The sequence below is a fragment of the Pelmatolapia mariae genome, linkage group LG7 (genome assembly GCF_036321145.2).
Source record: "Pelmatolapia mariae isolate MD_Pm_ZW linkage group LG7, Pm_UMD_F_2, whole genome shotgun sequence".
NCBI lineage: Eukaryota > Metazoa > Chordata > Actinopteri > Cichliformes > Cichlidae > Pelmatolapia > Pelmatolapia mariae.
Window position 1 is genome coordinate 24,774,627 of NC_086233.1, and position 16,516 is coordinate 24,791,142.

The 16,516-nt window shown below is 40.5% G+C and overlaps 1 protein-coding gene across 1 annotated transcript; it reads left to right on the plus strand.

Annotated features, from left to right (window-relative positions):
- ggt1b (gamma-glutamyltransferase 1b) lies at nucleotides 1-7,387 on the plus strand. The gene is made up of 12 exons (XM_063480666.1): nucleotides 1-167; nucleotides 332-462; nucleotides 588-677; nucleotides 919-1,111; nucleotides 1,200-1,360; nucleotides 1,788-1,937; nucleotides 3,917-4,053; nucleotides 4,354-4,541; nucleotides 4,636-4,763; nucleotides 4,995-5,107; nucleotides 5,207-5,320; nucleotides 6,587-7,387. Exons 1-12 carry the CDS (start codon nucleotides 1-3, stop codon nucleotides 6,731-6,733), a joined length of 1,719 nt encoding a protein of 572 aa, XP_063336736.1. The 3' UTR covers nucleotides 6,734-7,387.
- Nucleotides 7,388-16,516: the final 9,129 nt, after the last annotated feature.

The window sequence follows — 16,516 nt, forward strand, 5'->3', positions numbered from 1 at the left end:
ATGAAAAAGAAGACAATAATTGTGGCACTGACAATACTGCTGCTGGCAGCAGCTGCTACTTTTGTGGGCGTCTACTTTGGTGTGGGGAGAAGGGAGAAAGCAAGTGAGAGGGGGTACTCTAAGGCAGCTGTGGCAGCAGACGCTGGACCATGTTCAGAGATCGGCAGGTAAGATCTGTTCACAAGATACTTCTGAAGGCACTGACACAGATTCACCTAAATGCAGATGGTAGTGCATGTTGCATTTATTTCTAAGAGTCTGAGGATCTTAACTGTAAAACTTTCAGCACCTTCCCTTCCCACTTTATCTCCTTTTTTTTTTCAAACCTCAGGGACATGCTGATGAGAGGGGGCTCTGCAGTAGATGCTGCTATAGCTGCTTTTTTGTGTGCTGGACTGATGAATGCTCATAGTATGGGTATAGGAGGAGGATTTTTCTTCACCATCTATAATGCAAAGACTGGTACACCTTCCATCTTAAATGCATTTTACTTCAGATACTCTGTTCTTACACTTTCCCACTAACACAACAAACCCATAAAGCTTCCACGTCATTGGGCCCCTAAATGCTTTTCCTGATCTGCACAGGGAGAGTTGAGGTCATTGATGCCAGGGAGATGGCACCACACAACGCAACAGAAAACATGTTTGGGAACAGTACAGATCTATCCCAGAAAGGTAATGTTTAACCAGCACTATCTGACATGGCAACAAACTGAGGGAAGCTGATGACTTTGTGATTGTGATGGAGAGAAGGGTGATCAGTGTCAGAGAGTGTAATTTCTTAAAGATTTCTTTGTGAAATAAATAATTAAACAATCCTTTAGATTAAAAATGATTTAAAAAACCTCTAAAGAACTTCAGTGTACCAAAATAAAATCTTTAAGACTTCCCTGTGCCTGATCCTCATTGTTATTAGGAGGGTTGGCGATTGCTGTGCCAGGGGAGATTCGAGGTTACCAGATGGCACACCAGCGACATGGAAAACTGCCTTGGAAAGACTTGTTTATGCCAAGCATTGAACTTGCAGAGAAAGGATTTCCTTTGGGAAAGGCACTTGCCTCAGCTCTGTCTAGTAATAAGCAAACCATCATGGAGGACCCAACCTTGTGGTGAGAAGAAGGGAACTATACCTACAAAAACTGTGACATTATTTAGACAGTGACTAAAGCCATTGTAAATCATCTTCTCTTCTTTCAGTCAAGTTTTTTGCGGGGAGAAAAGCGACGTCCTCAAAGAAAATGAAACCATTAAATTTACCAAGCTCGCGGAAACCTATAGAAAAATAGCCGAAGAGGGTCCTGATGCTTTTTACAAGGGAGAATTGGCTCAGAAGCTTGTGGCAGATATCCAGGCAGCAGGTACTATTTTTATTTTACAAAGTATAGTTTTTAAGACTAATAAGCAGACATTTTAATTAAATGGGAAAACAGATGAGTTGGAGTCACATATATAGAAATTCACCAGCACTTAACATCAGGACTGAACTGATTTGAGTCTGGCAGCAAACGTTCAGTTCTCTTGTGCTGATAGTCGCAACTATCTTCCCAGTTTTGAGATTTACAGTCAAAGGGTTAGACTTATCAGAACAGCGGTTTCTGCAATTAAGATCATGTTTCTGTACCTAGAAAACCCGATATACACAGTTTCCATAAAAAGTCTTTATATTTAGTCTTTAAATAACTACATACACCTCTCTGCACATCTAATTTTCAGGATAAAGAGGATTTGTGCAAAGCAGCAGTCTGTCCAAGTGTGCGTTCACAGTGTTTGTCAATCTGTGTTTAGGCGGCATCATCACAATGGAGGATCTGCAGGATTATACGCCTGTCTTGGATGAGAACCCTTTAAGGGTGAACGTGGGGGAGTACACCATGGTTGTTCCCAATGCCCCCGCTAGCGGCCCTGTGCTCTCGCTGATATTAAACATCTTGAATGGTAAGCCTTGATGCTTCGTCCAAAAAAACATCCCGAGTGTGAGAGAATAAGCTTTTATGTGAGCTGCCTTCACACTACCAGTCAGTCTTACAGAAAAGACTCAACAAGCTGATCTACTGTGCACTAAATCTCTTCAGTCTCACTTCAATAAAAAGCACCTTTGACTTATTGCTACCTAAGAGCAGCTGGAATGACGGGATAAGCACAGATCTACCTTTGGGATGATTTTCAGTGAACTATCATCAGTGTTGGGAAGGTTACTTTTAAAATGTATTCCATTACAGAATACTGAATACATGCCCCAAAATGTATTCTGTAACGTATTCCGTTACGTTACTCAATGAGAGTAACGTATTCTGAATACTTTGGATTACTTAATATATTATTATGTTGTTTACAACTACGTGAATGTACTATTGCTGTGATTTATTACTGTTACTGAAGGTCCGCGGCTCCGAACCGTAGTAAAGGGACCTCTGGCTAATACGTCGGGTTCGTGTCGGGCTGGTAGCCGAAAAATAGCTTTACTTTGTTGTCTGGGTCAACTTTGCTTGCCAGAGACAGAGAGAGGCGTTGAAAGGCTGCTCCAACGGAACTTATTTTTTCCGGAGGAAAACACGAACACAGCGTACAGTTGAGTCTTAATAGCTTACTTACAACTGGGCTCGTCAGACACTCTTCTTGGCTGCAGTGGTTATTATTATATTTACATGCTTCCAGCTCCCGTTTTTGCTCCGTGACAGCTCGGACTTTTCCTTTCTCTCCCTCCCTCGCTCACAGACACATAACGTGTATGGCAGTCCATTCTCGCTGCAGCACGGACTACACTGCCCATGAGGCTACATTCTTTAGGGCCATGCCTGTAGCATTCTGCCTTTTAGCTTAGCACAACAACAACAAAAAAGCGCTCTCTCACCCAGGAAACACGCAGAGAGAGAGCGCGTCACCCTGTAACCATGGCAACCGTAACGCTGCCGCCTGGAACAACAGAACGTAGCTGTCAAACAAACCCAAACAGTCCTGACCCGCGACAATATGAAACAGGAAAGTACCGCCGTGTAATCCATTTATTTCACCAAAGTAACTGTATTCTGAATACCACCTTTTTAAACGGTAACTGTAACGGAATACAGTTACTCATATTTTGTATTCTAAATACGTAACGGCGGTACATGTATTCCGTTACTCCCCAACACTGACTATCAAAAATAAATTAGTGCTCCAGGTTGAAAATGTGGGGCCCATTTGGACGAAAAGAGCTTTTATTTTATTGAAGTAGTGAAGATCCAAAGATAATTGTCTGTTTTACATCTGTGATGCTATTTCCATGCTCCACTTTGTGCAGCATGGACTGTTGGCAATGTGATATATAAATAAAGTTGACCTTGACCTTGTTGTTTGGGGAATACTATAATATCTAATATATTTGCCTGGGAGGACACTGTCTTCCTGCTTCAGTAACTTTTTAGGTCAGAGACAGTCTCTTCTTCTAACGATTAGATCCCAAATCTTCCTTTTAAAGATATTAATCTTTCCTTTCCTCACTATTTCTGCCCTGCCTCCCACACACTCACATTAATCTCACTATTTCATCTCTAATTGGACAGAGTTGAGTGGTGGAGGCTTCACACGCACGCACACACACACACACACACACACACACACACACACACACACACACACACACACACACACACACAACACACACATTTCACTGTCCAAAAACTTCCATCTGGCTGATTTACCGTGACTCCTGCTGCTGTCAGCTGAAACCCATCAGACCCAGACTCTGGCTCTCTCAGCCATCTCCCTGTTTCCTCATGTGGCTGTCAGCTCTGGTCTGATCGCAGCTCCCTTTTGGACTAAATGAAAAGCACAGGAACAGCCTGCATTTTGTGTCTCATTTCCTACCTGAACAACCATTTGTGGGTAAGGCTGTGCTTTAAATGAAATGGTACTTATTGTTGTATTTTCTGCAGGCTACAACTTCACCTCAGATAGTGTGGCAAGCACTGAGAAAAAGATCCTAACCTACCACCGCATGGTGGAGGCCTATCGGTTCGCTTACGCAAAGAGAACCATGCTCGGAGATCGGAAGTTTCTCAACATCACAGATGTAAGTTTATAGATTATACAATTAGTATCTCTGCTAAAAACAAATCTAAATATTAAAGGAGTTTTTGACATCACTTCTATAATGAAACACATCAAACAAATTTAAAAAACAATTGAAATTAATCCAAATTTGATGTTAGTCCTCCATGAGATAGTCATTGTTCGACACTGTTTGAAAAGAGAAAAACAAAATTACCCTGCATATTCTGATTAGGCTAGAATTTTTAAAACCTGAGGACAGAATAATAGGAAACCTTTTTAGGTTTTGCATGTGTATAATTATAATATTTCTCCCTCAAAGCTCATCCAGAATATGACTTCACATTTGTATGCCGATGCCCTCCGTGAAAAGATTACCGATGAAACCACACATCACGTGAACTACTACGAGCCGGAGTTTTATCTGCCTGAAAACTACGGGACCTCGCACCTCTCGGTAGTAGCTGAAGATGGAAGTGCTGTGGCTGCCACCAGCACTATCAACCGATAGTACGACTTCCTAACTGACACTTCATGAAGTTAATCACTCATGTGTGTACAACTTATGTGATTTCTTACTGGTTATTGAGTTTGTTTTTTGCAGTTTGGGCTCCAAAGTTATGTCAGCATCAACAGGGATCCTTCTCAACAATGAGATGGACGACTTCAGCTCGCCTGACATCACAAACAGCTTCGGTGTGCCTCCTTCACCGAACAACTTCATCAGGCCAGGTAAGGTTATGGCCACCATGCTTGTACAGACTGAGAACACACATAAGAGGGCCTCAAAACCAGCGACTCTGCAAGACAGATGAGCTTTTTAATGACAGAGTGATTAAAAGTCATGCAGATGTCAGCCTGGTTATTGACGGTTACTGAATAATATCTTGTGTGCATGCACATGAATCTGCTCTGACTCAGACATTCAGAAAGTGATTATTATCAACATATCATTTTAAAAAGGGAAACGGCCAATGTCTTCAATGTGTCCAACAATCCTTTTTGACAAAAGCAACAAAGTGAAGATGGTGGTCGGAGGTTCAGGAGGAACAAAAATCACCACCTCTGTTGCTCAGGTAAAATGCGTACCGATATCTATGTAAAACACTCATTTCTACTCGTTAAATGTAGAAACTAATTAATAACTTGGTTTCTATTTAATACTTATTATCTAGGTGATTCTAAACACCCTGTTCTTCAACTATGATCTGAAAGAAGCTGTGTTAGATCCAAGGGTCCACAACCAGCTGAGTCCTAACATCACTGTAGTGGAGCCTGGCTTTGACAAAGTGAGTGTCACAAGCAGTAAACAACAACTGGGCGATGGTGTGGTGTGCAGGGAAACTATGTTTTATTCACAACCCTAAGAAACACTGTATAAACCAAAGTCATGACTAGAACTGGGAACACTGTTTCATCTTTAGCTTCATGGGAAAAAACAGCGTAACAATAAGGGAGGAAATGGTTGTACTAGGGTTATGCTAATGGTCTAATTTGTGGCATTTCACCTCTGTTCACAAAATTGAACTTGTCAGGACCAAACTGAATGTAGGATACAAGACACCAGACCAGACCTGAGTGTTCATAACATGTGTGTTAATACATGGTGAGAAGTTTAGAGGCTAGGCTGGAGCAGAATAGAACAATTATAAAAGGCTGGAACAAAGCTGATATTTACTGAGTTTATAATCTGGGGATGTGGTGGGGCTGAAAACTGGACTGCAAGCAGAAACAATTACAGATGATTTAATGATTCTAGAGCCAGACTTCTGTAATCAGATTACACAGAGAAGAGAAGAAGGGAGAGAGGAAGAGAAAACTGAAAACAAGTACAGTTTTAGGTGATATATTTGTACATCAAAAATACAGTGCTTGACAAATTTATTTTTTCCGGTGTAAATTTAATATCACAGCTACTCTGAATTAGCAGTACTGGTAATTACAAAAATTCTCTGTTTCTATAACAGTTAATCCACCAATCATAACGATATTTTAATGCAAAAATATAAGTATTGCTGTTCTGAATTTTCAAATTTAGTTTCACAAAAAAGCAAAAAAAAAAAAAAATGTAGCGCACTTTTTTTTTTTATTGGCGCCAGTTTACAATTATGAATTTCCATACCTGAAAAGAAAAAATTGTTTCAGTAATTGAGTTTTTATGCTTGATTAATTTCAAACTTCCACCCCCGCCCACCCTCTTTAAATTCTGCATCTGTTTTTTTCTAACAGCAGACATTGACCAAAGATCGTTCATGTTTTACATGACTACATTTTTAACATTCTTACATAGTTAACTTGGTTGCACCATTACATGTGGGGTGATTGCTGACCAGCACTCCAGTTCTCTTATTAAAAGTGCTCTTTACAAGTACAGTTTACAAGTACTGTGTAATGCAAAAAGTATTAAAAATAATCCTCTCTACTCTCATGCAAAAACAGCAGTGTTAATGGACAAACAATGAACAGACAACCCCTCCCCACATGTTTACATGGCACACCTAGTCAGTCATGTTTTTGTGCCTAGAGTCTGTCTTCACTCATGCTTTGGTTTCCAGGATGTCCTGGATGGTTTGGCAAGGAAGAACCATGAGACAGAACTCCTCACATCGACGGGAGCCGTGGTGCAGGCAGTACTGTGTCATGATGACAAGGTGTATGCTCAGTCCGATCCTCGCAAGGGGGGGTATGCAGCAGGATACTGAAGTCATAAACACACCTATGATTATGGAACGATACTGTAGTTTTGTGAACCTTGACACCAGTGGGACAACCTCAAAGATTAGAAAGTTGTCTTGGGCACCAGTTGTTTTGTACTGATTGTACAAAACAACTAGTACCAGCTGTAAAAGCCTGGTAACCAGTACAAGCTATACTTTAACACTGAGTGCCTTGGCTGAGTCTTCTTAACTTCACATCATTCTAATGATCACATCAATCTAGTGAATAAAATCTTTTAAAAAAGATATCTTTTGTTATGTACTTTTAAATTAAAGAAATTTAAACAGTAAAAACAAGCAAAACTGTTCAGACACCGAGCGCACATGATTCAATCTATTTATGAAGCACAGATTAGTAGATGTGTAAAGCAGTTTCCTGCTATTGTTTTGACACATGGCATCCACAAAACTGAGATCTGCTACTTCAGGATCAAACATTTTCAAACACTGCACATAACACGTGCCAACATCCAGGAATCCCAAGTTCATTGGCTTTTAATGACCTCATAAAAACATTACAGCTGTTGCCGTCCATCTTCACCTCTCATTCAGCTAGAGTTACATAATAAGTTAAATACATAACAGTGTTAGATTAGATATATAGAAATATATGTATTTGCTATGAGTGACTGGATCATATGTAATAGAACCAATGTTTCAAAACAAAGCTGGGACTTGTTCTCTGCACCTACCATATATTTATTGAAAAATAAATAAATTGCAACTTTTGAAGCCCAGAGCTGTGTAGTTTGGCTATTTCCATCTTGTTCTCTCTTTTAATTTTTTTTGTATCAATACTTGGATCATTAACTATGTTTACAACGTTAAACCATGACTCCATCTTGGTGTTTTGACACCAGATCTAATAAGTGAAGGATGGAACTGACAAAGATTCAATTCAATTCAATTCAATTCAATTCAATTCAATTTTATTTATATAGCGCCAAATCACAACAAAAGTCGCCTCAAGGCGCTTTATATTGTACAGTAGATAGCACAATATTAAATACAGAGAAAAACCCAACAATCATATCATATGACCCCCTATGAGCAAGCACTTTGGCGACAGTGGGAAGGACAAACTCCCTTTTAACAGGAAGAAACCTCCGGCAGAACCAGGCTCAGGGAGGGGCGGCCATCTGCTGCGACCGGTTGGGGTGAAAGAAGGAAAACAGGATAAAGACATGCTGTGGAAGAGAGACAGAGATTAATAACAGATATGATTCGATGCAGAGAGGTCTATTAACACATAGTGAGTGAGAAGGTGACTGGAAAGGAAAAACTCGATGCATCATGGGAATCCCCGGCAGCCTACGTCTATTGCAGCATAACTAAGGGAGGATTCAGGGTCACCTGGTCCAGCCCTAACTATATGCTTTAGCAAAAAGGAAAGTTTTAAGCCTAATCTTGAAAGTAGAGATAGTGTCTGTCTCCTGAATCCAAACTGGAAGCTGGTTCCACAGAAGAGGGGCCTGAAAACTGAAGGCTCTCCCTCCCATTCTACTTTTAAATACCCTAGGGACAACAAGTAGGCCTGCAGAGCGAGAGCGAAGTGCTCTAATAGGGTGATATGGTACTACAAGGTCATTAAGATAAGATGGGGCCTGATTATTTAAGACCTTGTAAGTGAGGAGCAGGATTTTGAATTCAATTCTGGATTTAACAGGAAGCCAATGAAGGGAAGCCAAAACAGGAGAAATATGCTCTCTCTTTCTAGTCCCTGTCAGTACTCTTGCTGCAGCATTTTGGATTAGCTGAAGACTTTTCAGCGAGTTTTTAGGACATCCTGATAATAAAGAATTACAGTAGTCCAGCCTGGAAGTAATGAAGGCATGAACTAGTTTTTCAGCATCACTCTGAGACAGGATATTTCTAATTTTAGAGATGTTGCGCAAATGGAAGAAAGCAGTCTTACATATTTGTTTAATATGTGCCTTGAAGGACATGTCCTGGTCAAAAATGACTCCAAGGTTCCTCACAGCATTACTGGAGGCCAAGGTAATGCCATCCAGAGTAAGAATCTGGTTAGATACCATATTTCTAAGATTTTCAGGGCTGAGTACAATAACCTCAGTTTTATCTGAATTAAGAAGCAGAAAGTTAGCGGCCATCCAGGTCTTTATGTCTTTAAGACATTCCTGCAGTTTAACTAATTGGTGTGTGTTACCTGGCTTCATGGATAGATAGAGCTGCGTATCATCTGCATAGCAGTGAAAATCTATGCTATGTCTTCTAATGATGCTGCCTAGGGGAAGCATGTATAATGTAAATAGAATTGGTCCTAGCACTGAACCCTGAGGAACACCATAATAGACCTTAGTGTGTGAAGAGGACTCTTTATTTACTTGAACAAATTGGAGTCTATTAGATAGATATGATACAAACCACTGCAGCGCAGTACCTGTAATACCTACAGCATGTTCCAATCGCTCTAATAGGATATTATGATCAACAGTATCGAACGCTGCACTAAGGTCTAGCAGGACAAGCACAGAGATGAGTCCACTGTCAGAGGCCATAAGAAGATCATTTGTAACCTTCACTAAAGCTGTTTCTGTGCTGTGATGAGCTCTGAAACCTGACTGAAACTCTTCAAATAAGCCATTCCCCTGCAGATGATCTGTTAGCTGTTTGACAACTACTCTTTCAAGGATTTTTGATATGAAAGGAAGGTTGGAGATTGGCCTATAATTAGCTAAGACAGCTGGGTCTAGAGATTGCTTTTTAAGTAAGGGTTTAACTACAGCCACCTTGAAGGCCTGTGGTACATAGCCAATTATTAGAGATAGGTTGATTATATTTAAGATTGAAGAATTAATTAATGGCAGGACTTCTTTAAGCAGTGTTGTAGGAATGGGGTCTAAAAGACACGTTGATGGTTTGGAGGAATTAATTATTGAAGTTAACTCAGAAAGATCGATTGGAGAAAAAGAGTCTAACTTAACATCAATGGTACTAAAAGTAGCTGTAGATAATATTACATCTGTGGGATGATTATTGGTAATTTTTTGTCTAATGATAAAAATTTTATTTCTGAAGAAGTTCATGAAGTCATTACTAGTTAACGTTAAAGGGATGGTTGGCTCAGTAGAGCTCTGACTTTTTGTCAGCCTGGCTACAGTGCTGAAGAGAAACCTGGGGTTGTTCTTATTTTCTTCAATCAGTGACGAATAGTAAGATGTTCTGGCTTTGCGGAGGGCTTTCTTATAAAGCAGCAAACTATTTCTCCAGGCTAAATGATGATCCTCTAAATTTGTGACACGCCATTTCCTCTCCAGCTTACGAGTTATCTGCTTTAGGCTACGTGTTTGAGAATTATACCACGGAGTCACGGACTTCGGATTTGAGGCCTTAGTTTTCACTGGAGCTACAGTATCCAGAGTCATACGTAGTGAGGAGGTAAAATTATTAACAAGATAATCGACCTCTGTTGGAGTAGCGTTCAGATAGCTGCTCTGCTCTATGTTGGTACAGGGCATTGAAGATGATAACAGTGGGTGGATTATATTCTTAAACTTAGTTACAGCACTATCAGAAAGACATCTACTTTGATAAAGTCTACTCTCCATTGCTGTGTAATCAATCATTGTAAATGTAAATGTTATCAGGAAATGATCAGACAGCAGAGGGTTTTCAGGAAACACTGTTAAATGTTCAGTTTCTATGCCAAATGTTAAAACAAGATCTAGAGTGTGATTAAAGTGGTGGGTGGGTTCTTCTACATTTGAGAGAAGCCAATTGAGTCTAATAACAGATTAAATGCAATGTTGAGGCTGTCATTTTTAGCATCTACATGGATGTTAAAATCACCCACAATAATTATTTTATCAGAGCTGAGCACTAAATCAGATAAAAAGTCTGAGAAATCAGAGAGAAACTCTGTGTAAGGCCCAGGTGGACGATAGATGATAACAAGTAAGACTGGTTTCTGAGTTTTACAGCTGGGTTGGACAAGGCTAAGCATCAGGCTTTCAAATGAATTAAAAGTCTGTCTTGGTCTTTCGTTAATTAATAGACTGGTGTGAAAAATTGCTGCCACACCGCCCCCTCGGCCTGTGCTTCGAGGTTTCTGGTAGTTAGAATGACTCGGGGGTGTTGATTCATTTAAACTAACATAATCATCCTGCTGCAACCAGGTTTCTGTAAGGCAGAGTAAATCGATTTGTTGGTCAATTATTAAGTCATGTACTAACAGAGACTTGGAGGAGAGAGACCTAATATTTAATAATCCACATTTCACTGTTTTACTCTTTGGTTCAGATGTGGATTCTGTATTGTTCTTTCTTTTTGATTTTTTATGTTTAAGTTGTTTATTGCTGGTTTTTGGTTTGTTTTTTGTCTTTTTGGGAGCTGACACAGTCTCAATGGAGATGGGTTTTTGGGGGGGTAGCAGGAGGAGAGAAGCTGCAGAGAGGCGTGTAAGACTCCAACTCTGCTTCCTGGTCCCAACTCTGGATAGTCATATTTTGGGGGGTTTAATAAATTGGTCCATATTTCTAGAAATGAGAGCTGCTCCATCCAAAGTGGGATGGATGCCGTCTCTTCTAACAAGACCAGGTTTCCTCCAGAAGGTTTGCCAATTATCTATGAAGCCCACATCGTTTCTGGGACACCACTCAGACAGCCAGCAATTTAAGGAGAACATGCGGCTAAACATGTCACTCCTGGTCTGATTGGGGAGGGGACCAGAGAAAACTACAGAGTCCGACATTGTTTTGGCAAAGTTACACACCGATTCAATATTGATTTTAGCGACCTCCGATTGGCGTAACCGGGTGTCATTACTGCCGACGTGAATTATGATCTTACTGTATTTACGTTTACCCTTAGCCAGCAGTTTTAAATTTCCTTCAATGTCGCCTGCTCTGGCCCCTGGAAGACAATTGACTATGGTTGCTGGTGTCTCTAGCTTCACATGTCTGAGAACAGAATCACCAATTACCAGAGTTTGACCCCCGGCGGGTGTGTCGCCGAGTGGGGAAAAACGGTTAGACACATGAACAGGTTGGTGGTGTACCTGGGGCTTCTGTTTAAGACTATGCTTCCTCCTCACTGTCACCCAACCGCCCTCGTTCCCCAGCTGCTTGGGGTCTGCCGGGGGAGAGCTAGCGGGGCCTACGCTATCGTCGGCTGCACCAGCTACAGGGGCCTGGCTAGCTACGGGTGAATGAAGGGTGCGAAGCCGAGTCTCCAATTCAGTAATCCTGGCCTCCAGAGCTGCAAATATGCTACATTTGTTACAGGTATCATTACTGCTAAAGGAGGCCGAGGAGTACTAAACATCTGACACAATGAGCAGGAAAGTGCAACAGGGACAGGTGAAGTAGCCATGGTGCTAACGAGTCGGCTACGAGCTAAGCTAAGCTAGCGAAACAGTAAAGAGACAGTGAGTGAATACTTTGGCTATAAATTAGGTAGTGAGCACACAGAAAGGGTGATTCAGATGAAGCACGTTAAGATTATACTATGAAAAAGGGATGCATCAAAAGATTTCAATTAAATTGCTAAGCAGAAAAGCTACTCAGAAACACCACTGTGTTTAAGCAGGAACAGGAAGTGATACTCTACCACAAAGCGAGCGAAACACCAAGTGACAGCGCCACAAAGACTGTGCACTCTTATCACTCAACAACTCGTTGCACAACATTCAGCCCAGTAGCTTACCCTGTTATATAGTTTATTAGACTAGAGCTGGGACCATAATTTACCAAATGAACATAATCCTGTATTGAATTTAAGTTTTGAATCTAGCGACTGACAGTCAAGTGTTTTCTGAGGTCATAAATCAAGTGCAGGGCCAGGTCAAGGTGTTATGGGGCCCTAAGCAGAATTTTATTAGGTGCCCCAGCTAAACACATCGCCTACCCCCCACATGACACCATTAATTATTAACCATTCTCCTCATTTAATTGTTAATTCTGCACCTAAGACAACCATTACCATGGTGTAAGCAGTAAAATAAACCAACAGACAAAAGTTACACAAATAAAGTTAACAATTTTTATTGACTTTGTACAAAAGGGCAAAACAATTACAATTTAACATAAGACTAAATATTTTTTATTACATAAAAAACAAGGGCAAAAAAAACAACCAAGTTTAATACAAACGTATGTAGGAAAACTTAATGTGACGTGTTCAAAATGAGGCAATGCAAGCCACAAACAAAATGAGACAACCTGTCAATACAGGATAGCCCATTAATATGTGACTAGCGCTTCCTTAGTTCAGACAGCCATGGCAACGTTTCATTGCTAGCCTAATCAGTAATAAGTCATATTTACAGTTTAACTTGTGTAGCAAGAGTCTAACTCTGACCGTCTCAGACTAATTCTAAAATATAATTCATTAGTCAAATCAGTGAGATTAACGGGAAACAATCCCAGCAGCTACAATATTTATCATATTAAAGTTGAATCTCCCACTTTCAAAAGGGATAAACAATACAGTTCAAGGCCAGGGATAGCTATGCCACAAATCAGCTACACCCCACAGGCTGATAACCTCAACAGGGATCAGCTGTTGTCCTCCCATCCTGTACAGAGTAGTCTAGCAACCACTCCAGGCTCAGCAAGACAATTTTTTGCAGCCTGCTCTGCACAGAGAGACTGAAAACACAACCAGATATTCAACTGAATCTTAATTATACAATTTACATGACAGCAGCAAACGGTGTAGTGTAAAGATTTTTAATTTAAACCAATTAAGTGTGGGCTGTGTAACATACCTGCACAGAGAATCAGGCTATAAAACAGTAGCGTTTGTGGTGTGGAATATAATTAGGCAAGTATGTGAGTGCAATCAAATACACCTGTCATCAATGAACCCAACCCAATTACAACCATTGTGAAACACAAAACCACTCCCAAATTAGTGCCCATTTCCTGGCATCAAATATTGAGGTGACTCGATGGTGCGAGTACCAGTCGTATAACGATGAAAGTTATTCAGCAACATCAGACGTGATGACCAGATCTGTTTATAAGGCTGTGAACAGACTAGTGAGCTAAAGATAAAGTTTCCAGCCATGATTTCTGTGGTTTCCATACAACATAAACTAACCTCGTCATGCACTGAGTGAAATGAAGGCCACTTTCATGCCTCTGTTTAACTAACATCACGGTCAGTGAATGTTTATGATACCAGACTGTAATTACTCATGGAAACATCCTTTTTCTGCTACTTTTTTCCTTCCTCTGTTTTTCTCTTTTTCACTTTTCACCCCCAGAGGGATAAATCACTTTTGTCATGATCTACTTGCAGACAGTTACAGTATATATAAACATGACCCCAGCTGTGACACTGGCAGTGGAAATCTTTGCTTTTTTCTTCTTCCCAGAATTTCATCTCTGTTATTGCAGATGATGTAGTTCTGTTCACTTCGTCAGGCTCCAGCACGCACTGGAGAGTGATGCGGCGGGAACGGGAAATTAGCACCTCCAAGTCTGACGCCATGGTCCTCAGCCAGGGAAGGGTGGAGTGCTCACTCTGGGTCAGTGATGAGATGCTGCCACAAGTGAGGGGAGAGGGGAGCAAGTGATTGACAGACGGACTGGGGCGGCATCTGCAGTGATGCACGCACTGTACTGGTCCATCGTGGTAAAAAGAGAGAGGAGCATGTCGATTTACATCCCTACCTTATAGTCATGAGCTCTGGATAGTGACCGAAAGAACAAGACTGCAGATAGGAGTGGAGAAAATGAGCTTTCTCTGAAGTGTGGCTGACATCTTTCTTAGTGATAGGCTGAAGAGTTTAGTCATTTGAAAGGGGCTCAGAGTAGAGCTGCTGCTCCTCTGTATTGAAAGGGTAAATGATTAGTAATGGCAAATGACACCTTTGTACTCCAACTGACCACTTTACACAACTTGCCGATTCATACAAGCACTTCTTTCTATGCTTTTTCTACATAAGTGCTTTCTATCTAACATTCAAACACATTCATACTCTGATGGATCCATCGGAGAGGAACTTGGGGCTAGCATCTTGCCCAAGGACATTCTGAGGTACTGTCTGAGTTGCGGCACCTATCCTTCAGGAGAATACTGCAAGTGCTACCTGTAGTGTATTGGTGAGCATACATGGATGTGAGTGTGCCATGACGTTAGCGGCAGCACACAACGTGACCAACGTGGCAGGTATACTGATGTCTTTAGGATGTCTTATGAGGACACTGAACAAGTTCAAAGGGCCTATACTCCTGTAAGGTAACACATAGCTTCAAACTTCAATACATTTAAAAAACAAATTCATCTCTATCCTCTCTTCTCACAAAGGGACCAAAACTTGCCAACTTGTATAAGTGAAAACTGCTTTTGGAGCCAGCCTCAAGCCAGCCTCAAGAGGCTTTTTTAAGAACTGTAACTTGCTTGTACTTGTTTCTCTGCATGCAAACATATTGATTAGCACTAGCTTACAGCTTCAGTACAGCGGAGGTGAGGTCTTTAACTTTCATTAAACTACAATGGGCACACAAAGCAGGCTAATATCACCATTCTGACAGTTACAGTTACATCAGAAAAAATGTTTGGCCGCTGAAATATTCCCGCTCCTGGAACAAACCTCGGACGCAGTGCTATTTTTCACAACGTTGCTCAAGGCTGGAAAAAAGCTAGTGGTTTTATTTTACATAAATAAAGCCAAATGTCTCCTGCAGGGGGAAATAGGGGGAGACCTACCTGCCGAGAGGTATGATTTAATGTCTGTGTGCGCGTAGTTATTAAAGTGAGACTCATTCGCATTGCAAAATCCATGTTGATGCTCGAATTCTTTGATGTAAGCCTCAGAGAGAAGATCATTTTTCACAAAGATATCTTCCTACACATACAGGCTCTTACTGAACCTGACCTAATTTATGGGGGTTTTTTTTGTTTGTTTTTTATTTTTACATATTTTAAAAGAAAATAAGAACAACAAAAATAGAAGAACTATAAAAAATGTGTAGATAACTGTACTGTGGCGAGTAAGACAGTGCTACGGTTTTTTGTTTCGTTTTTTCCACTCCAGATATTCCACGTACATTTTATGTTTTACCTGAACAGTTGGTCTTGATTGTTATATAATGTTATGATGTAATGACCTCTCGCCTGAGATTTGAGATATGTATTTTGGACTTTTATCGCTCTCTGTTATCTGGTGTTTGGGCACTCTCTCACCTGTGAATCATTACCATCCACTGGCGGTTTTGCCAGTAGTGGCAGGAGCAGGTGTAGAGTTACAGTAATTGGGGAGAAAGTGCAATCCCACCATGTGTGCCAATATTACATTTAACATACCACAATTTTATTTTAATTCACAATGATTTTATTTTTATTATCCTGAGCTGCTACCTCCTGTGCTTACAGCTGCTCTGAGAAGAAGCTGCAAAAAATAAAAAATAAATAAAAAATCTAAAAATTTTCCTTCAGGGCCCAATTAAGCAACGTCTCACTTCCACATATGATTAAATTCAAAGTTATGCAACTCAGACCAATTGACTAACCCTCTAGGCTAAGAAAGAAAAAATCCAAATTCTCTGTGTATATCAGAGTCTACATGTAGTTTTAATTTGACTCATTGCCTCGAATGGCATTGTGACAAATGCATATAATGACACAAAAACTGACATAATAAAAGCATCAAACTACTGTTAAGATAATTTGCCTCATCAAAGGACTTTGTGAGCGAAAGTGTGCTGAATCATCACAGGATTATTTAACCGCTCCGCTCTGAGTGAGAAAGACTATTTCTGCACCCTTTAAAGTGATGGCTCACTTTAAGTGGTTGTTATT

What these genes read in the sequence shown, in the direction of transcription:
- ggt1b (XM_063480666.1), top strand. Translation starts at nt 1, where the DNA reads ATGAAAAAGAAGACAATAATTGTGGCACTGACAATACTGCTGCTGGCA. An exon ending in CCATGTTCAGAGATCGGCAG is followed by an intron (nt 168 to 331) that starts GTAAGATCTGTT and finishes TTCAAACCTCAG; the next exon opens with GGACATGCTGATGAGAGGGG. An exon ending in CATCTATAATGCAAAGACTG is followed by an intron (nt 463 to 587) that starts GTACACCTTCCA and finishes TGATCTGCACAG; the next exon opens with GGAGAGTTGAGGTCATTGAT.